Here is a 21,268-nt window from a genome sequence, read left to right as displayed (position 1 = left end):
GCTGGGTGCTTTTACTTCACATTCGTCTGATACACGAAGAGCTTGGAGATGTCTGGTCGCGGTAAAGGAGGAAAGGGTCTGGGGAAAGGAGGCGCTAAGCGCCACAGGAAGGTGCTCCGGGACAACATCCAGGGCATCACCAAACCCGCCATCCGACGTTTGGCCCGCAGAGGGGGTGTCAAGCGCATCTCCGGTCTCATCTATGAGGAGACCCGCGGAGTGCTCAAAGTCTTCCTAGAGAATGTCATCCGCGATGCCGTCACCTACACCGAGCACGCCAAGAGGAAGACCGTCACCGCCATGGATGTCGTCTATGCGCTCAAACGCCAGGGCCGCACTCTCTACGGATTCGGAGGCTAAACCCCAACATCCACCGAACCACTTCACCCCAACAAAGGTCCTTCTCAGGGCCACCCACCTTCTCCTACAAAGACCTGTAACCATTTATTTCTCTTAGATCAACTTTTATCACGTCGGAATGAAAGCTTTTTAGCTAAACACATATTAATCCGATTGTACAACTTTATTTTACTTGGAATACAACAGATCGAAGCGATCTAGTGTTTATATTCTCTCCGCTTACAATATCGTTAGATCACTTTATTATTTTTCAGCTAGCTTGTTGAGACACCGATAAACCCCTTTCTTAGGCATTATTTCCAGTCACCTCACATTTCTTTATAGAAAAATTCGGGGTGTGATAAGGGGACAATAAATATCGCTCAGTGACATTTCTAGATGATCATTACTCTATTTTCTCATCATAAAGAAAGGTAGAAGTCATGTGACTGTCGTGTTCTGTGTATAGCGGTGGATTCCGAGCACTTGCAATAAAGGACATTTTTTGGTCAGTAATAATCCGGTCACCCCTCTCTAATCTGATTGAAATTAAAGTGTTGATGTTTTTCCAATCAAAGTTGATCTCAGTATTCAGGGTCGGATTTGGCGGTATAAAAGAAATGGATTTTTGTGTAACGATTTACACAATTCAGGCGGGTGAAATTTGAAATATTGGCCAATCAGAGTTGTGGGAGATCCCACAGCCAGCCACTAATGTCTTTCCTATGAGTACAAAGAAAGTGTGCGCTCCCTCTCCTTTCTCAGAGTAGAGGTCACGTGTTCAGTGACTTTCTAATCATCTCTACAGCAGGGCGGACTCTGAAGTATCAAACAACAAAACGGACGTTTATCAATGTATGGATTATCGTTGTGAAATAAAGGGACCGTTGATGAATGTTCCACAATAGAAGCTGCTGTATTATCGTGATGGTAGATGGGAAGTGTAAAGAGAATTGTGGCGGGAAACATGAAGTTTGCAGCAATCAGAACTGTGAGATTCCATGAGAGATGACATGACAATGTATATTTGTGTTGCGGTGAGAGTGAAGGAGGGGGGGGGGGGGATTGTTATTTCTAGAATGATTTAAAGTAAAGGATGGAGGAGAATGAAGAGGAGTCCCTGTAATGAGAGGACATTGCTCTATAAAAAGGGACACTGAAAGCGTTCCAATATAAACATCTATCATCATTTCTTATTACTGCCACGTGTCATCCTAAGACATTGTTCCCCCCCATGGGGAATCACACCTTCTAGTCATAGTAAGTATTTTATTTCCTACCTGGAAAATAAATGCAATCTTTCATTGTTACAATTAGATCTCCGAATAACAATGTAGATGTATGCAGCTCTATGTATGGATGGGTGGGTGGCTCTGAAAAGAGCCGTTGTGTTGGGTGACGTGGATGAACCGGTGGTGATTACTTGGTCTTGGCGGCCTTGTGGCTCTCGGTCTTCTTGGGCAGCAGCACGGCCTGGATGTTGGGTAGGACTCCTCCCTGGGCGATGGTGACGCCCCCGAGCAGCTTGTTGAGCTCCTCGTCGTTGCGGACTGCCAGCTGGAGGTGTCGGGGGATGATGCGGGTCTTCTTGTTGTCGCGGGCGGCGTTACCGGCCAGCTCGAGGATCTCAGCGGTGAGATACTCGAGGACGGCGGCCAGATAAACGGGAGCTCCGGCCCCAACCCGCTCGGCATAGTTACCCTTCCTGAGCAGACGGTGAACACGACCGACTGGGAACTGCAGACCAGCCCGGGATGATCGGGTCTTGGCCTTAGCCCGAACCTTTCCTCCTTGTTTGCCGCGGCCAGACATGTCTCTGTGATATTGGAGTTCTCAAAGAGATGTGAATGGCTGCAGCCGCTCCCTTTCCTGTTATACTTTGAATGATATGACGTCTCGCTCTATGATTGGCCACGTTTGAAGCCAGCCAATGCTCTCTAGGTTTGCATCTAGACCAATCGGTAAACGAGGAAGGAAAGCATGACGTCACTCCCCATCACATGACCATGTCTTCCAATAGAAGAGTGAGGAGGAAGGAAGCTCATTTGCATAGGACAGCCTATATAAGCAGCACATGAGGGCGGCGCCAGTACACTTTATCTTCTCAGAGCGGAGAAAACATTCTTATCCCTTATCATGCCTGAACCAGCCAAGTCCGCCCCGGCGCCCAAGAAGGGCTCCAAGAAAGCCGTGACCAAGAGCCAGAAGAAGGACGGCAAGAAGCGGAGGAAGAGCAGGAAGGAGAGTTATGCCATCTACGTCTACAAGGTGCTCAAGCAGGTCCACCCCGACACCGGCATCTCCTCCAAGGCCATGAGCATCATGAACTCCTTCGTCAATGACATCTTCGAGCGCATCGCCGGCGAAGCTTCCCGCCTGGCTCATTACAACAAGCGCTCCACCATCACCTCCCGGGAGATACAGACCGCTGTCCGCCTCCTCCTGCCCGGAGAGCTGGCCAAGCACGCCGTCTCCGAGGGCACCAAGGCCGTCACCAAGTACACCAGCGCCAAGTAATACCCCTCCCCCATCCATCACCCCAACAACACACAAAGGCTCTTCTAAGAGCCACCCACATACTACACAACCGAGCTGTCATACAATTTTTATGTATCGTACAATTTATTACTTTTACAAGTTTTAGCTCTTCGGATAATTTAAAATGAACTCAAAATAGCATCATTAATAATCTTGAGATGAGAAGTAGGTCGGTCAGACTGGAAGGGGAATGAATAAAACCTTCTAATCTCATCCTTCTTTATTGCGGAGATCGTCTCCCCTTTCTGGCTGTATACATTTCCTATTCCTCGCCTTGTACTGCACACACCCAACTGCTCTAATCACCTCTGCTGCATTGTTACAATGAGAGATTCTCCGCAATCTCCCGCCTTACATTGTTCCTTTATCTGGGAAGATCGTGAAGCTTTTATTCCGCAACACAATGGGGGATAGAAGCAAGAAAAGTGAAACATTATATCTGCTCAGTCATCTCAGATCGGCTAATCCGACACTGACAATTATTCATAGAAAATATCACTCTTTCCCGGACAGTCCCTTCAATTCCAGGAAATATATATGTAGAAATATTATTGTTCTGTTTTAAGGTTTGATTTTGCACATCAGAATACAGAAGTTGCTCTGTTATTGGATGTTTGTTATAGAGAACTATGAGAAGTCTACGGAACAAATATTTTCTAGGCTGAAAACGGAGATAAATCTCCTAATAAAATTCTTTGGATTCCTCATAAAGACATCGCTGCCTAAATAAGACTGATAATGAAACCGCTCACAGTTCTGATTGGCTCAGATCTGAAATAGCTATTTTCAAATTTCCCGCCTGAATTGTGAAAACGTTACAGAGAAATAATCAACCCCATTATAACACCAAATCCCACACTGAGATCATCAGAGGAGATATTTATCCGATAAATATCTTTAACACTTTATTTTCAGGCAGATTCGATTAATATGGAATAAACAGAAATAGAAATGAAAGATTATTGAATAATGTAAAACATTTCCATATGTTCAAAATGCAGAATCCCTACCCCCCCCCCCCCACACACACACACACACACACACTGCTACATACAGAACATGATAGTGAGATTACTTCTCTCATAGATCTCTACCTTTCTATGTGATTGGAAATAAAGTATTACATGTTTCATTATCAGATCTGTATATGATCGGGGAACTGGCCGATAATTAATGTTTCATTTTTCAGACATGACATGTAGCCGTTACGGATTTCCCCCCTACATCCTAAAATAAAGGAAAAGTGAAAGGGCTGGTAAAAATCTGTAGTAATCACAACACTGCCAGATAAATATATACAAATAATCAATAAACACAGTTTTTGTAACTAGATATCAGAAAAATGTTAACAATGTGTCTAAGTAAGTGAAATTCTCTGCAGAGTATTGAATGGCTGTGACCCCGCCCCTTCCATCAGTCTTCCATCAGGTCAGCTTTTTCTTATAAGCAAGAATGCAGGCCTTTTTTTTTTTTTTTTTTTTTTTTTTTTTACAGTAATATTGTATAAATATGAAATTGTTATGATGTGTGACAGATGAATGTTTTCTGTGTAATCTCCAAGGAAGAACGAGGAAACCGCAGTAAAGGAAGAATAGCGCCAAATATGAACAGGGAATGGATGAAGAGAGGATTTCTGTACATTTCACTGTTTCCTTCATTTCTATTACTTGTGCAAGTAAAGTCTTCTATTTATTGTTGTAGTCCCACCCCCTCCCCCATATAATGTGAAAAATAGAATTAGGGTAATGCGAATTTTCCTGACCCTACAACAGCTCCAGAATAGGTGGAAGGAAAATCAATCAATGTTGTCTCTATTAGATCATCACAAATATGTTTAAAAACAGCAAAATGTATTGCAGTTAGTGCTGAGCTCCGACTATGTCACCCCGTTGTCATCTACTGATCCATCAAACGGTTCTCTGCACCTTATCATTGGATTATGGGTCCCATATCCCAACAATGTGTCTAATCTAAAGGATGGAGGGCAATGGACACCAAGGAGATCACCTGCTTATCTAAACTCACATCAATTCAATGTGTTATATTAGACTTTAAAATCATATAAAAAAAAAAACTTAATTGCTGTTAGGACGGACAGGTGTCATTATAGCACATTGTCCCCCCACCCGGATCACAATTTTCGGTGTCTAATTATACAATCAGATCTCCCACACATGTATGTCCGGCTCCTTCTTAGATAGAAGTGGGTGACTCTGAGAAGATCCGTTGGGTTTGGTAATTAAAAAAAAAAAAAAAAAAAAAAAAAAAAAGATTGGGTTTACTTGGCGGGCTTGTGGCAGTAATCTTCGAGGATTTTACCGCTTTGGAGAAAATATTTGAAAGCTGAAAACCGACACAAGTGACGTCATTTTGGAGGAAGATGAACAGATCTATGAATAGAACTTCTACAATGTCGGCTTTAGCGGTATAATGCGGCTGAATCTTCCTAACGGCCAGTAGAATTATGGTGGGAGATTTAAATATAGCAACTCGGAGCCATCATAGGCGTGGTCTATTAATAGCAAATTGGGGAAATAATTTCTGGAAATATGGAGTACAATGTGTTCTGACATTGGAGCTCTATGTAGGTGTGCATGGTTTTGGTTGGAGGAGTTTAGCGGTGAGTAGACGATCAGCATAGAAAAGATTGGAAGTAAAAGAGATGAGAGAATGATGTCCTGTGATCACATTTCCCCTCATTACTATTCACCTGTATTACAAGTCTGAGTGCGATAAGAAGACAAAGTGTTTGCCTTTAGAGTGCACTTCATCTGACAGTAATAATACAATTTATCACATTAATAAAATATATCCTTATTTAAGAATAGGAATAAATGCTGCGTATGTCCTGCTCTTTGTACAGAGATGTGGGTGACATGTTTGTGAGGCTTCAATAAATATATAATAGTCATAATAATTTATTTCTATATATTCTATATTTTTTTGCGGAGATCATCTCCACTTTCTAGCCATTTCCTATTCATATCCTTGTACTGCACACACCGAGGTGTTGTACCTGGAATGACCACAAGGTGGCAGAGGTTACTAAACTTTTATGCCTCACTCAAACATTGTTACAATAACAGATTCTCAACAATCTCCCGCCATAAATTTGTTACTTTGTATTTGGGAAGATCGTGGAGCTTTTAACTCGCAACACAATGGGGAATAGAAGCAAGAAAAACGAAACATTGTATCTACTCGGTCAGCCCAGTCAAATCTTTGTCTATCTGTATCTATTTAATGAATAAGCAACAGATCATTGTACATAGCTAAATCAATGAGCTGCCTGATATGTAAATGACAAAAATATGTACAAAGTATCAGCTACATACAAATCTGATTACAATAATATCACCTCGGATAACAGTCCTTTATATAAGTTAGAAGTAGAAAATTGTTTCACTGAAATGTTTAGCTCATTTATTGGTGAAGTTACATATAATCTCCAATCCTGGACCCCCCCATCGTTCCATAACTTCCGAACATCACATAACTTCGGAGCTGAACAACGAACGTCATTAAAGTCTCTGGGAACAAGGCTGGGAAAATAAAAAAAAAAAAGTGCTCTTTTTTAAATGTATTATAATTTATGTTTTTTTTTTTTTGTTTTTTTTTTAGTTAGGGTTTTAAGTGCTACAGAGTAAATATGGACATTTGAATTTAGTCAACTAGAGCAATAAAACCCCTGAAAAGCACAAGAAAAGAGATTAATGACCTGAAAATTATACAAAAATCACCCCCCCACACACACACACACACACACACACACACACACAAATGTGTCCAAAGATCAAGTTTGCCCCTTTCGAGAAGGTTCACCCACCAAGCAATGAAATCTTCAACAAGTGGTGTTTGCTGCTCAAATATTGTCTATAAACTAACACATTATTGGTTCAAACAGTATATTGCTGCTAACATTAACCACTTAATAGAGATGGCCTTGCGGTTCGCCCGGCGGTCGGTTCACGGCAAATTTTGCTTGGTTGCTACCCGACAAATTTGCAAACACATGGCGTAGTTTGCGACGGCCATATTAGTTTACATTGGGGAGAACTTTGACCCATGACACAGCCGTCAGGTGGAACAGGACAGCCAATTGAAACATTTCAGCACATGGACAGTCCCCCTACCCTATAAATAGACCTGACCTGGCGGCCATTTCACGTTCCTCTTTTTGCCAGTGTAGGGAGAGGTCTGCTGTGCTCATCAGTGAGAGTTTGCTAGACACATATAGCACTGTGAAGATCCACAAAAGTCCTTTTCAGGGCTGGTATTTCCGTATAGGCCTTCTACAGTCTCTTTTCAGGTTAGGGACAGGTATCCAGGGGTTGCTTTAGGGGTAGTTAGAGATTGGCTGCAGTCACACAAATTGCTATGTTAATGTCCACAATAGTCCTTTTCAGGGCTGGTATATCGGTATAGGTCCAGTCTTTCTTCAGTATAGGGACATGTTATCCAGTCTGTGCTGTAGGGGCAGTTAGAGATCGTCATCTGCAGTGACACAAATCGCTCTGTTAATGTCCACAAAAGTCATTTAAAGTGCTGCAATGTCGGTATAGGGTCTATTACAGTCTCTTTAGTATTGGGGGCAGGTATCCAGTCTGTGCTGTAGGGGCAGTTAGAGATCGTCAGCAGTGACACAAATTGCTCTGTTAATGTCCACAACAGTCATTTAAAGGGCTGCAATTTTTTTGGTATTGCTGTGCAGTGCACTAAAAAGGGGGTGGGGGAGGGGGTTAATCTACAGTATAATATACTTTGTAGAAAGCATATTATAGTGGATTAGTAGTAGTATTGTGCACTGTGCAGCATTGTGACAGGTGTGCTGACTGAGCATTGCTGCAGCAATACTACACACAGTGACAAACTCCCTAGCCAATTATTTGTAGAACTGGTGTGATAGACCAGTGGCCCCCCAATACCACATATTGAAGTGGGGTGTTATCTGAGTATACTTTTACAAGTGCATTTGTGTCCTGCAACAATATTGCCTCTTTTGCTGAGTTAAGTCTGATACACACAGCGATAAACTCCCTGGCCATTTTTTTCAACAACTGGTGTGATAGACCAGTGGCCCCACAATACCACATATTGAAGTGGGGTGTTTTTTAACAGTATACTTTTCTAAGAGTGTACTTTAGTCCTGCAAAAAATTGTCCTCTCTTGCTGTGTTGACTGTGCTACACAAAGTGACAACAGTTACTGGCCAATTATTTGTAGAACTGGTGTGATAGATACCCCAATACCACATATTGAAGTGGGGTGTTATCTACCTTTTTCCAGATATAATGCAATTCTCTAGAGACTTTTGTCACACGGTAATTAAAAAACATGACAGGCAGAGGAAGAGACAGAGACGTATGCAGGGGTGGTAGTGGTAGGGCAGGAGCAATAGGCCGGAGCCTAACTGTGAAGTTTCAAAAGGCGCGTGCAATTACGGCAAAGGACACACCAGACTTGGTTGAGTGGGTCACTCAGCCTTCCTCTTCTGCACCCTCCTCATCCTCTCTATCTGCACCCTCTTCACGCTCTGCTGTGTGCACCCCCAAAGACACCACCACCACATACCCTCCATTTGAGTCACTGGAATTATTTTCCAATCCATCACAAGACGTTTGCGATGCACAGCCATTGTTGGCATTGGATCAGGAAGAGGAGGTAGCAACAGCCGCCACTCAGCAGTCTGACGACAGTACCCAGATCAGCCCAAGGAGGTTGGTCCCCGCTGTTGCTGCCTACTCAGAGATCTTGAATGTTAGTAGTGGGGAAGGTGACGTGGATGATGACGAGCCTATGGACATCACGTGGGAGTCCACAAGAGAGAAAGAGGAAGGGAGTTCAGAGGGGGAGACGGGCCGGCAGATAGGGAGGAGAGGCAGGCAGAATTTGCATTGCACAAGAGGTAGAAAGCAGACTGCAAATGTATCAGGAGTGAGCCATCAACCATGTACAGTCACATCTGGCATTAGCAGGACGCCGGCACATGGCTCCGCAGTGTGGGTTTTTTTTAATGTGTCCGTTGCTGACAACAGTGTTGTCATCTGCAGCCTTTGTAGTCCATGCATAAGTCGCGGTAAGCCCAACACTCACCTAGGGACCACCGCCTTAAGAAGGCACCTGAACTCCCATAACCGAGCCCAGTGGGAGCAACACCATCAGAACCCACAAAGCAACACTCCAGGCTCTCATCGTCCAGCCCCTTCTCCTTCTCATCTCTCCTCACATTTGCCCTCCACTCCCCCTTCCATGATGCCGTCATCACGTTGTTCTGGAAAAAGGCAGGCTTCTGTGGTCCAAATGTTGGAGCGGAAATAAATAATGATGCCGGATAACCCTCTTGCCCAACGTTTGACTGCTGGCTTGTCGGAACTGATAGCCCGCAAACTACTGCCATATCAACTGTGGGACTCGGAGGCCTTTTGTAAATTTGTGGCCATTGGAACAACACAATGGGAGGTCCCAAGCAGGAAATATTTCTCGCAAAAGGGCATTCCAGAGCTGTATGGCCATGTTCAGCGGCAAGTGAATATATCTCTGGCACACAGTGTTGGTGCCAAGATACATCTGACCACAGACACATGGTCTAACAATGGTCTGTCAGTTAAACCCATGTGAGCTAATTTTTGGAGCCTATACAGGCCAACACTTACTTCTGTATACTGTGCATGCCTACTGTACCTCTAGCCATCAAATACTAAGTTATTTGCTGTCAGTTCAAACCATGTGAGCTAATTTTTGGGGCCTTTTATGGCCGACACTTACTTCTTTTTTTTCCCCAAACAGATTTTTATTGGTTTTAAACAGCAGATACAAGAAATGCATTCAAGGTGTCAAAAGACACAACAGAAAAAATAAATTTACATAAACAACAAGTAATACAAGGTATTGTTATTCGAGAGATATAGTCAGAAACAATTAACACTCATTTATCATTCCAAGTGATCCATGGTTCCCAGTGTTTGGTATGTGTCCTAAGAGAATGGGACTGTAATGCTAGTGATTTCTTAAATTCAAACGTGAGTGTCACTGAGGCTACAACCTCCAATAGGTTTGGTGCTTCTTTTTTTTTTTCCATCTCCTAGTAATGGTGGCCCTAGCGGCCAGCAAAATGTGTGAAACAACCCATCTGACCTTACTAGGAAGCAGATCGATGGCCAGGGTATTGAGTGCCAAAGCCGGATTTAGCTTAATGGGCGATTGTGTTACAGAGGAGATGAGGCCAAAGACCTGGTTCCAGAAGCTTGTAAGGTTTTTACATGTCCACAAGATGTGGTATAAGTTGCCAACCTGGCCACACTCTCGCCAGCAGAGCGGGGAGTGTGCTGGGTAGAATTGAGACAGCCTATATGGTGTAAGGTACCAGCGGGAGAGAATTTTCTACGACAGTTCCCAGTGGTTGGTGCATTTCGACACCCCGTACGAGTGCCGGAAGGTGTGGGTCCACTGTTGTGGTGAGAAAGGTCGTTGGAGGTCGCCCTCCCACTTAATCATGGGATTTCATTTTTGAAAAGTTTTTTTTTTTGGCATGGAATATGTTATAGAAGAAGGTGATGCCTTTTATCGACCCAGGAGGGGTTGTGAGGAACTGGTATACTGGGTATGGAATAGTGATGGGTGCTGGTGGGTTTTTAGTCAGGAACGTGGAGATACGAGTGTAAGTCTATAGTTCCGAACGAGGGATTTGGTATTGTTGAGTGAGGGAAGTAAATGGTTTCAGTCGATGTCGCTAAAGAGGTCGTCAATCCAGTGGATGTCACTGTCCTTCCATTTTAGGGTAGATAGACATGGGATCAAGATGTCTAGTAGTCGGATAGGTAGTCTTTGTTTACAATGGGCATCTCCTACATTTGTGTGTTTATGTAGTTCCCTCCAGGCTGCGATGGCGATTCTCATTGTAATCAACAAGTCTGGCATGTTTTGAGGTTTCCAATTGTCTGCTAGTAGTAAATGGTGCTCACCATTTGCTTTGTAATGGGCTCACCACACGCTGGCGGCCTGGACCCCGGAGTGAGGGGGCGGGTAGTGGCAGCCCGCTTTGTCCAGTAAGCGACGCTGGGGACTACCTGTTCACAGTGTGTTCCCATTGGGGGGGACAGGTACTCCTCTTTTCATCTTCCCACTCCGTTCGGGTTCTAGGTCCGCCCTCGCCCATGGTTTATTGAGGTACTACTCTTACTGGTATGCCTATAATGCAATTATGGTTGGGGGTTCCCTATGTTAGGGGCTCTCAACATGCCTTTTTTTGCTCATTGACAATTTTTCCTGTATTTGCACATTTGAAGCTGATGTTAATGCTTCTGTTTATGTAATCACGGCCTTACCCAATACTTTGTTATTACTGTATTATCTGAAAAACTTTCAATAAAAATGTATGTTTAAAAAAAAAAGAAGGCCCTTGAGCACCAGTGCAAATGAAACGCCCACAAAATTACCCCATTTAGCAAAGTAAACACCCAAACGTATATTCTGTTAAGCATAATGAGTCTTTTGAACATGTAATTTCTTTTCAAGTTTTTGGAAAATATGAAAAGAAAATTAAAGTGCATTTTTTTTACACAAAGTTGTTCATTTATAACAGGGATCCTCAAACGATGGCCCTCCAGCTGTTGCGGAACTACATGTCCCATGAAGCATTGTAAAACTCTGATATTCACAGACATGACTAGGCATGATGGGAATTGTAGTTCCTAAACAACTGGATGGCCATAGTTTGAAGACCCCTGATTTATAAGATATTTCAAACACATAGTATGCACATAGCAAAAATGACACCCCAAAATACATTGTGCTAATCCTCCTGAGTCTCGGCTCTCCCTCTATCTGTCTATTATATATTTTTTTCCCCTAAATTGGTGGATAGTCTGTGTTGGTACGTGTGAGATCCACCTTTCCAAGTTTTTGGGGTTCATCTCATACTTCTGAAGATTTGAGGGTGCTGCCTGTTCCATACTCCCCCTACTCCTCATCCAGCGTTTTAGGGGTACAAACAATAGTAATTGGGGCCTAGTGTGGTTGTGTACGTGTGAGATACATACACTTTTTTGGATCATATTTTCTATTCCGCTATTTAATCAAAAACCTTTGGAGATCAGTTAAATTGGGGGATAGTCTGTTTTGGTACGTGTGAGATCCACCTTTCCAAGTTTTTGGGGTTCATCTCATACTTCTGAAGATTTGAGGGTGCTGCCTGTTCCATACTCCCCCTACTCCTCATCCAGCCTTTTAGGGGTACAAACAATAGTAATCGGGGCCTAGTGTGGTTGTGTACGTGTGAGATACATACAATTTTTTGGATCATATTTTCTATTCCGCTATTTAATCAAAAACCTTTTGGGATCAGTTAAATTGGGGGATAGTCTGTGTTGGTACGTGTGAGATCCACCTTTCCAAGTTTTTGGGGTTCATCTCATACTTCTGAAGATTTGAGGGTGCTGCACAGGACTGGGAGGTGAGTTGAATGCCCAAATATGTCATGGAAGAACTGGGTGCCCAGGAGAAGGGGGGCATGTTTTTGCTGAAAAAAAACTTTTTTGAAAAGGAGCTTTTATTCCACAACACAATGGAGGATAGAAGCAAGAAAAGTGAAACATTGTATCTGCTCAATCATCTCAGATCGGCTAATCCGACACTGAAAATTATTCATAGAAAATATCACTCTTTCCGGGACTGTCCCTTCACTTCCAGGAAATATATATGTTGAAATATTATTGTTCTGTTTTAAGGTTTGATTTTGCACATCAGAATACAGAATTTGCTCTGTTATAGAGATAGTTTGTTATAGAGATCTATAAAAAGTCTATGGAACAAATCTTTTCTGGGCTGAAAATGGAGAAAAATCTCCGAATACAATTCTTTGGATTCCTCATAAAGACATCGCTGACCAATGAAGGCTGATAATGAAACCGCTCACAGTTCTGATTGGCTCAGATCTGAATTAGCCATTTTCAAATCTTCCCGCTTGAATTGTGAAAAACGTTACAGACAAATAACCAGTCCCATTATAACACCAAATCCCACACTGAGAACTGAGATAATCAGATGAGATATGTATCCAATAAATATCTGTAACACTTTATTTTCAGGCAGATTAATTGATTAGTACGGAATAAACAGAAATAAAATTGGAAGATTATTGAATAGTGTAAAGCATTTCCATATGATCTCAGAATGCAGAAACCCCCCCCCCCCCCTTCCACTGCTACATACAGAACATGATAGTGAGATGACTCCTCTCATAGATCTCTACCTTTCTATATGATGGGAAATAAAGTATTACATGTTTCATTATCAGATCTGTATATGATCGTGGAACTGACCGATAATTAATGTTTCATCTTTCAGACATGACATGTAGCCGTTACGGATTCCCCCCTACATCCTAAAATAAACAAAAAGTGAAAGGGCTGGTAGAAATCTGTAGTAATCATGACACTGCCAGATAAATATATATACAACGAATCAATAAACACAGTTGTTTCATTTCAGTCTCTTATTTGTAAATAGAAATCGGAAACATTTTAACAATGTGTCTAAGTAAATTAAATTCTCTGCAGATCATTGAATGGCTGTGACCCCGCCCCTTCCATCAGTCTTCCATCAGGTCAGTTTTTTCTTATAAGCAAGAATGCAGGCCTTTTTTTTCTCCTCAATATATTTTATTGTGAATAAAAAGGTAATTCAAAATAACAAGAACAGAGAAAAATAAAGCAGTAGTGGGACCGCGAGACTATCTCACTGCAGGAGAAGTGACATTTTATCCAAAACAAGAAATGCATGTAGATGCAGATATGTAGATGTTAGTAAACATGTCAAATGACTTTATTGGACAATTTCCTACTTCTAACTTCTATAAAGGACTGTGTGCTGTCCGAGGTGATATTGTGATCAGATTTGTATGTAGCTGATACTTTGTACATATTTTGTGTCATTTACCTATCAGGCAGCTTATGCCTTTATCTATGGTGTGATTTGAGATAAAGTAACAATGTAAGGCGGGAGATTGTGGAGGATGTTTTATTGTAAGAATGTGTGAGTGCGGCATATACATGTTTAGGAGATCTGATTGTAGGTTTCCTATTGTGATCCGGGTGAGGGAACAACGTGCTATATATTTATTTATTTATATTTGTTTATATTGTATTTATGTGTGAAGGAAGGATGTGGTCTCCTTACAGGGACTGGCTGTCATTTTCCTCCATCCTTTGATCTCCAGAAGATATTCAACAGCATTAGAGATCATTGAATATTAAATACCAAACAAACATCCCCCATCTGAAAAGGAACACAGATCTCAGATCCCCCTTCACACTCCTTGGAAGGAAAAATACATTTTATTATCGGAAGAAAACGCCCAGAACTGTGATTGGTGCAATGTTCGCATTTTATAACTCATATTTCCCGCCGGAATTCTATGGAACGTTCCAATTATCTCAGATAGAATAATCCCACACTAAAATCTCATATCTCTTCCTCCGGGAACATCGATCAACCGTCCTCTGAATTGTCGGGCAGTTTATCTAACCATGAATAATAAATACGTTAGAAATATAAATGTCACATTTCTTCCAGTCTTTTTTCTTTTACTTCACAATACAGAATCCGCCCTGCTAGAGAATGTTTCCTATAGAGATCAAAGAAAAGTCTACTGAACAAGTATTTTCTGGGGGGGGAACGGAGAAAGATCTCAGAATACATTTCTTTGAAATCCTTATAAGAAAGACATTACTGGCTAAAGAAGGAAACGCCCACATCTCTGATTGGCTCAGATTTTATATTGCTCTGTTTTGAATTTGCCGCCTGAATTGTGAAGAACGTTACAGAGAAATAATCAGCTCTATTGTACCGCCAAATCCGACACTGAGATCATCAGATGAGACATATATCCGAGAAAATTAACATATACACTTCTGTATATGATCGTGGAACTGGTCGATAATTAGTGTTCTGTCTTTCAGAGATGAAGTAGTTACAGATTTCCCTCATATTAAAACCAGAATAAAAAAGTGAAAGTGTTGGTAGAAATATGTAGTAATAATGACACTGCCAGATACATATGTACAATGAATTAATAAAACAAATGTTTCTATTTTATCGGTCCCGTTTTGTAAATAGAAATAGCAAAATATTGACAATGTTTCTAAGTAAGGGAAATAAATAAATAAATATACATATATATATATATATATATATATATATATATATATATATATATATATATATATATATATATATCATCATGATATGTCAGAAAAAAATGTACAGTGGATCAATAAAGGAAACATTGCGCTTCTGATAAATTACACCCGTTTCTATTCAGTAAAACATTTAAAAGCTTCTAAATAAATTAACTTCTCTGCAGTGTAATAAATGACTGAACCCCGCCCCCTTCTCAGCATGTCTCCCATCAGGTCCGCTCAGCCTGTGAAATGTCTGAAGATGTGTGTCTTTGTTTCCTTTTCACAATATTTATAAATTTAAATTATATGAAATTACTATGAACAATTTCATGAAACTGGTTACTTTGTTTCTGGTAATAAAGTGTTAAGTTTCCTGTTCGTGTAATCTCCAGGAATAAATCGAAAATAAATGAGAAGAAGGAATACATGAATCTTCTGGAAATGTATTGCTGTGTATGTAATGCAACATTAATGTATCTGAATATAATATAATGATTAGGAGCCTTATAAATGAATAAGATTATCTTTATTTTGTATGAATGGTGTGACTCCGCCTCTTTCGCAGGAAGGTTTCCATCTGGTCCGCTCAGGCTGTATATAAGGAGGGCGGGCAGACAGCTGATCTCAGTCTGTCTTTGTAGCAGAGAATCATCATGTCTGGGCGCGGTAAAGGAGGAAAGGGTCTGGGGAAAGGAGGCGCTAAGCGCCACAGGAAGGTGCTCCGGGACAACATCCAGGGCATCACCAAACCCGCCATCCGACGTTTGGCCCGCAGAGGGGGTGTCAAGCGCATCTCCGGACTCATCTATGAGGAGACCCGCGGAGTGCTCAAAGTCTTCCTGGAGAATGTCATCCGCGATGCCGTCACCTACACCGAGCACGCCAAGAGGAAGACCGTCACCGCCATGGATGTCGTCTATGCCCTAAAACGCCAGGGCCGCACTCTCTACGGATTCGGAGGCTAAACCCTGACACCCACCGCTTACCCCACTTCACCCCAACAAAGGTCCTTCTCAGGGCCACCCACCTTCTCACACAAAGGGCTGATGATGATTCATAACTCAGAAATGTAATTTCTATATATTTATCGTGTAACAATAAGAACTTCCGCTAATTGTTTCAGTAAGAAATTGAATGGAGCGATGTCTGGCTGCCCATACACTCTGCTAAACATAAAGCAGATTGAACAATAGATGTTAGAACAGGACAATATTATATGTGGAATCTTATTGGGCGGTCAGTAGATCTATAGGAGATTGTACAGTCAGCACTCAGGGTGGTGGAGCCGATTGCTGAGTCAGGAGAATAGATCATAGTTTATCCTGGAACTGAACCTAAAATTGTATATTTCATTATGAAAAGAATGGAGATCACTAATACTGAGATGATTCTAGAAATAGAATGTTTCAAAGATGGAATTTTTGTGAACATTCCGATTGTAATACAGGAAGAAGAAATCTGTGCATCTGCTATATGTACAAATTGTATATCAGGCAGAGGGGAGATATAGTTCTACACAGATCTGATAATGAAACATGCAATCCTTTATTTCCCATCATATAGAAAGGTAGAGATCTATGAGAGAAGTCCTCATGTTGTGTGTGGGGGATTCTGAGGACTTTAAATAATGTAAAACATTTTCATATGTTCTCTTTTCTTTCATCTTCAGATTCCATTTGTAGTCATTCCTCACTAAGCGGTGAAAATAAAACTATGAAGTGTTGATATTTCTCGGATAAATGTCGGATTTGGCGGTATAATAGGGCTGATTATTTCTCTGTAACGTTCTCCACAATTCAGGCGGGCAAATTTAAAATCTGAGCCAATCAGAGCTGTGGGCGTTCCTTTCATCCGCCAGTAATGGCTGAGGATTCTGTAGTAAAATCAAACCCTAAAACAATGTAACATTTCAATGCTTATAAAACTGCCTGGAAGCAGAGGCTGACCGTTGATGAATTTTCCCCGGAAGGGAGATTTTATGTCAGATCAGCCAATCAGAGAGGATTGTAACTTTCCATGCTATTCCTGCGGGAAATTTGAGCCAATCACAGTTCTGAACGTTTTTTCTTCCTTTACAGGAGAATCCTGACTTGGATGATATCGGAGATCCTTGGGAAGATGTTTTGTTTGGTAATTGCTGATTTGTAGAATCCATTCAGCAGGAATAAAGGATGGGGAATGACGAGGAGTTCCTGGAGGGAGATGAGAACTTTAGAAAGGAGATTCTCCAATAATGAGTGGAAGGCTCTCTTTAGATGTAGGAAATGTTCTCACTACAAGTCCCCGGTATTAGAAGGGTTAATAAGCAAGTTGTTTGCTTTTTAGAGGTATTTGTAAGAATGAAAAACTTTTCCTACTGAGTGATAGATGTGATTTGTTGTAAGACACAGAATGAGGTATGAGGCTCTTTGTATGTAGTTGTGGGTGGCTCTGAGAAGAGCCTTTGTGTTTGGTGAGGAAGAGGATTACTTGGTCTTGGCAGCCTTGTGGCTCTCGGTCTTCTTGGGCAGCAGCACGGCCTGGATGTTGGGCAGGACTCCTCCCTGGGCGATGGTGACGCCCCCGAGCAGCTTGTTGAGCTCCTCGTCGTTGCGGACGGCGAGCTGGAGGTGTCGGGGGATGATGCGGGTCTTCTTGTTGTCGCGGGCGGCGTTGCCGGCCAGCTCGAGGATTTCAGCGGTGAGATACTCGAGAACAGCGGCGAGATAGACGGGAGCTCCGGCCCCGACCCGCTCGGCATAGTTACCCTTCCTGAGCAGGCGGTGAACACGACCGACTGGGAACTGCAGACCAGCCCGGGATGATCGGGTCTTGGCCTTAGCCCGAACCTTTCCTCCTTGTTTACCGCGGCCAGACATGATTCTGTGATAATGGAGTTCTCAAAGAGATGTGAATGGCTGGAGCCGCTCCCTTTCCTGTTATACTCTGAATGATATGACGTCTCGCCCTGTGATTGGCCACGTTTGAAGCCAGCCAATAACCTCTAGGTTTGTATCTAGACCAATCGGTAAAAGAGGTAGGAAAGCATGACGTCACTCCCCATCACATGGCTGAGTCCTCCAATAGAAGAGTGAGGAGGGAGGAGGCTCATTTGCATAGGACCGCCTATATAAGCAGCACATGAGGGCGGCGCCAGTACACTTTCTCTTCTCAGAGCGGAGAAAACATTCTTATCCTTGATCATGCCTGAACCAGCCAAGTCCGCCCCGGCGCCCAAGAAGGGCTCCAAGAAAGCCGTGACCAAGAGCCAGAAGAAGGACGGCAAGAAGCGGAGGAAGAGCAGGAAGGAGAGTTATGCCATCTACGTCTACAAGGTACTCAAGCAGGTCCACCCCGACACCGGCATCTCCTCCAAGGCCATGAGCATCATGAACTCCTTCGTCAATGACATCTTCGAGCGCATCGCCGGCGAAGCTTCCCGCCTGGCTCATTACAACAAGCGCTCCACCATCACCTCCCGGGAGATACAGACCGCTGTCCGCCTCCTCCTGCCCGGAGAGCTGGCCAAGCACGCCGTCTCCGAGGGCACCAAGGCCGTCACCAAGTACACCAGCGCCAAGTAATACCCCTCCCCCACCCATCACCCCAACAATACACAAAGGCTCTTCTAAGAGCCACCCACAGACATCACAGCAGAGCTCTACTCCGATCTTTGTGTTTTGTCATTTAGGAAGTTAATTAATTTTTAGAAAATAGAAAACTTTTCTCTTTAAATTATCTTTAGATAAGTACTGTAGATCGCCTAGACTGGGAGGGGAGTGGATCGAACCTTCCTTCTATTCCCATCCTGATTCTAGATTTATTGCGGAGATCTATCTCCACTCTATACTATATACTCGCCTCTATACATTCCCTATTCATCGCCTCGTAATGCACACACACCCGACTGTTCTACCAGGAATCACCACAAGGCGGCAGAGCTGAATAAACATGTATATGCCGAACTCACACATTCTTACAATAAAACATCCTCCGCCTTACATTGTTACTTTATCTCAAATCACACGTTGGGAAGATCGCGGAGCTTTTATCCCACAACACAATGGGGGAGAGAAACAAGAAAAATGAAACATTTATCTATTCAATCAGCCCAGCCAAATCTTTGTCTATTTGTATATATTTCCATCACCAACAGCAAATCGATGTCCATAGATAAAGCCATAAGCTACCTGATAGGTAAATGACACAAAATATGTACAAAGTATCAGCTACACAAAAATCTGATCACAATATCACCTCGGACAGCACACAGTCCTTTATAGAAGAAGACAATTCTCCAATGAAGTCATTGGACAGCCTGCCATTACAAGGAGGGGGAGGGGACTTCCCCACATTCTGCGCAAAATTCTAATAAATTACAGCATATAAAACAGCCAAACGTGGCGTTTTGAATGTTTCCAAGCGCAGAGGAGGGGTTTGGGGTCTTTTAGACCCCCAGATCCCTCCACAAGAGTACCTGTAAAAAAAATAATAATAAAACATATATGTATATATATATATTATTTTTTTTTAATTTATTTTAATTTTAGAAAATATCGGTTGATATTTACCGATATGCGATGACCAAACTATCGGTATCGGCAATAAAAAAAAAAAAAAAAAAAAAACTATAACGGTCGATCACTAGTTTTAAGAACAAAATGTAACAACAGGTATAATTTTTAAAACATTTTGTGTAGTTTGGTGCCTAAAAAGTCCATAAGAGTTCACTGATCAATTTACTATTATATTTGGGATGTGGCACCTTTTTATGCTCGCATTCACAGCACCACCCTGTGAGGAGGCCTTTATTCCTTAGCTCCTTTATTACTAACACTTTAGGTTTTTAATCTGCTAATGATGATTCATCTATAAATGTGTAGATATTAGTAATTGTGTTAAACATGTGGAATGACGTAGGAACATTTTTCTATTTCTAACTTTTATAAAGGACTGTGTGCTGTCTGAGGTGATATTGTGATCAGATTTGTATGTAGCTGATACTTTGTACATATTTTGTGTCATTTACCTATCAGGCAGCTTATGGCTTTATCTATGGACATCGATCTGCTGTTGGTGATGGAAATAGATACAAATAGACAAAGATTTGGCTGGGCTGATTGAATAGATACAATGTATCGTTTCTCTTGCTTCTCCCCCCCATTGTGTTGTGGAATAAAAGCTACTCGGTCTTCTCAACGTGTGATTTGAGATAAAGTAACAATGTAAGGCGGGAGATTGTGGAGGATGTTTTATTGTAAGAATGTGTGAGTGCGGCATATAGATGTTTAGGAGATCTGATTGTAGATTTCCTCACCTAAGATTGTGACCCGCTGAGGGAACAACGTGCTATATATTTATTTAGTTATTATATTTGTTTATATCGTATTTAATGTGAAGGAAGGATGTGATCTCCTTACAGGGACTGGCTGACATTTCCCTCCATCCTTTGATCTCCAGAAGATATTCAGCAGAATTAGAGACAGAGAACTGTGATTGGTGAAATTTTTACATTATATAATTCAAATTTCCCGCCGTAATTCTATGGAACGTTGCAATTATCTCAAATAGAATAATCCGACACTAAAATTTGACATCTCTTCCTTCGGGAACATCGATCAACCGTCCTCTGAATTGTCGGGCAGTTTATCTAACCAAGAATAATAAATACGTTAGAAATATAAATGTTCATTTCTTGCAGTCTTTTCTTTTACTTCACAATCCAGAATTCGCCCTGCTAGAGAAGGTTTCCTATAGAAATTAATGAAAAGTCTACTGAACAAGTATTTTTTTTGGGGGGGGGGGGGGGGGAACGATTAAAGATTTCAGAATGCATTTCTTTAAAATCCTTATAAGAAAGACATTATTGACTGAAGAAGGAAACGCCCACAGCTGTGATTGGCTCAGATTTCAAATTGCTCCTTTTTAAATTTGCCGCCTGAATTGTAAAGAACGTTACAGAGAAATAATCAGCCCTATTATACCGCCAAATCCGACACTGAAACCTGAGATCATCAGATGAGACATTTAACCGAGAAATCTCATCAATTCTTTATTATCAAGAAGATGAATAGAAATGGAATGTGAAGATGATTGAATAATGTAAAACATTTCCATATCTTCTCTTTTATTCCAAGTCCTCAGAATGCAGAATCCCCTCCCCCATTGCTACATACAGAACATGATAGTGAGATGACTTTTCTCATAGATCTCTACCTTTCTATATGATAGGA

General features: G+C 41.8%; 6 protein-coding genes across 6 annotated transcripts; 4 read left to right on the top strand and 2 right to left on the bottom strand.

Moving 5' to 3' along the window:
- Positions 1–48: 48 nt before the first annotated feature.
- On the top strand, positions 49–360 carry LOC309564842 (histone H4; the record flags this gene model as incomplete). The annotated part of the gene is made up of 1 exon (XM_082269527.1): positions 49–360. The coding sequence occupies one exon, from the start codon at positions 49–51 to the stop codon at positions 358–360; it is 312 nt and encodes a 103-aa protein (XP_082125653.1).
- A 1,398-nt stretch (positions 361–1,758) lies between these two features.
- Positions 1,759–2,151, bottom strand: LOC309564775 (histone H2A type 1-like; the record flags this gene model as incomplete). Its single annotated transcript, XM_082269457.1, has 1 exon — positions 1,759–2,151. The coding sequence occupies one exon, from the start codon at positions 2,149–2,151 to the stop codon at positions 1,759–1,761; it is 393 nt and encodes a 130-aa protein (XP_082125583.1).
- Positions 2,152–2,475: 324 nt separating this feature from the next.
- LOC309564802 (histone H2B 1.1) lies at positions 2,476–2,856 on the top strand (the record flags this gene model as incomplete). The annotated part of the gene is made up of 1 exon (XM_082269484.1): positions 2,476–2,856. One exon carries the CDS (start codon positions 2,476–2,478, stop codon positions 2,854–2,856), a length of 381 nt encoding a protein of 126 aa, XP_082125610.1.
- Positions 2,857–15,709: 12,853 nt separating this feature from the next.
- LOC309564822 (histone H4) lies at positions 15,710–16,021 on the top strand (the record flags this gene model as incomplete). The annotated part of the gene is made up of 1 exon (XM_082269505.1): positions 15,710–16,021. The coding sequence occupies one exon, from the start codon at positions 15,710–15,712 to the stop codon at positions 16,019–16,021; it is 312 nt and encodes a 103-aa protein (XP_082125631.1).
- Positions 16,022–17,521: 1,500 nt separating this feature from the next.
- LOC309564784 (histone H2A type 1-like) lies at positions 17,522–17,914 on the bottom strand (the record flags this gene model as incomplete). The annotated part of the gene is made up of 1 exon (XM_082269466.1): positions 17,522–17,914. The coding sequence occupies one exon, from the start codon at positions 17,912–17,914 to the stop codon at positions 17,522–17,524; it is 393 nt and encodes a 130-aa protein (XP_082125592.1).
- Positions 17,915–18,238: 324 nt separating this feature from the next.
- On the top strand, positions 18,239–18,619 carry LOC309564809 (histone H2B 1.1; the record flags this gene model as incomplete). The annotated part of the gene is made up of 1 exon (XM_082269491.1): positions 18,239–18,619. One exon carries the CDS (start codon positions 18,239–18,241, stop codon positions 18,617–18,619), a length of 381 nt encoding a protein of 126 aa, XP_082125617.1.
- Positions 18,620–21,268: the final 2,649 nt, after the last annotated feature.

The sequence above is a fragment of the Pelophylax lessonae genome (genome assembly GCF_965119305.1).
Source record: "Pelophylax lessonae genome assembly, chromosome: 9".
NCBI lineage: Eukaryota > Metazoa > Chordata > Amphibia > Anura > Ranidae > Pelophylax > Pelophylax lessonae.
Note: the sequence above shows the minus strand (reverse complement) of the source record. Positions and strands in the feature narration are given on the sequence as shown.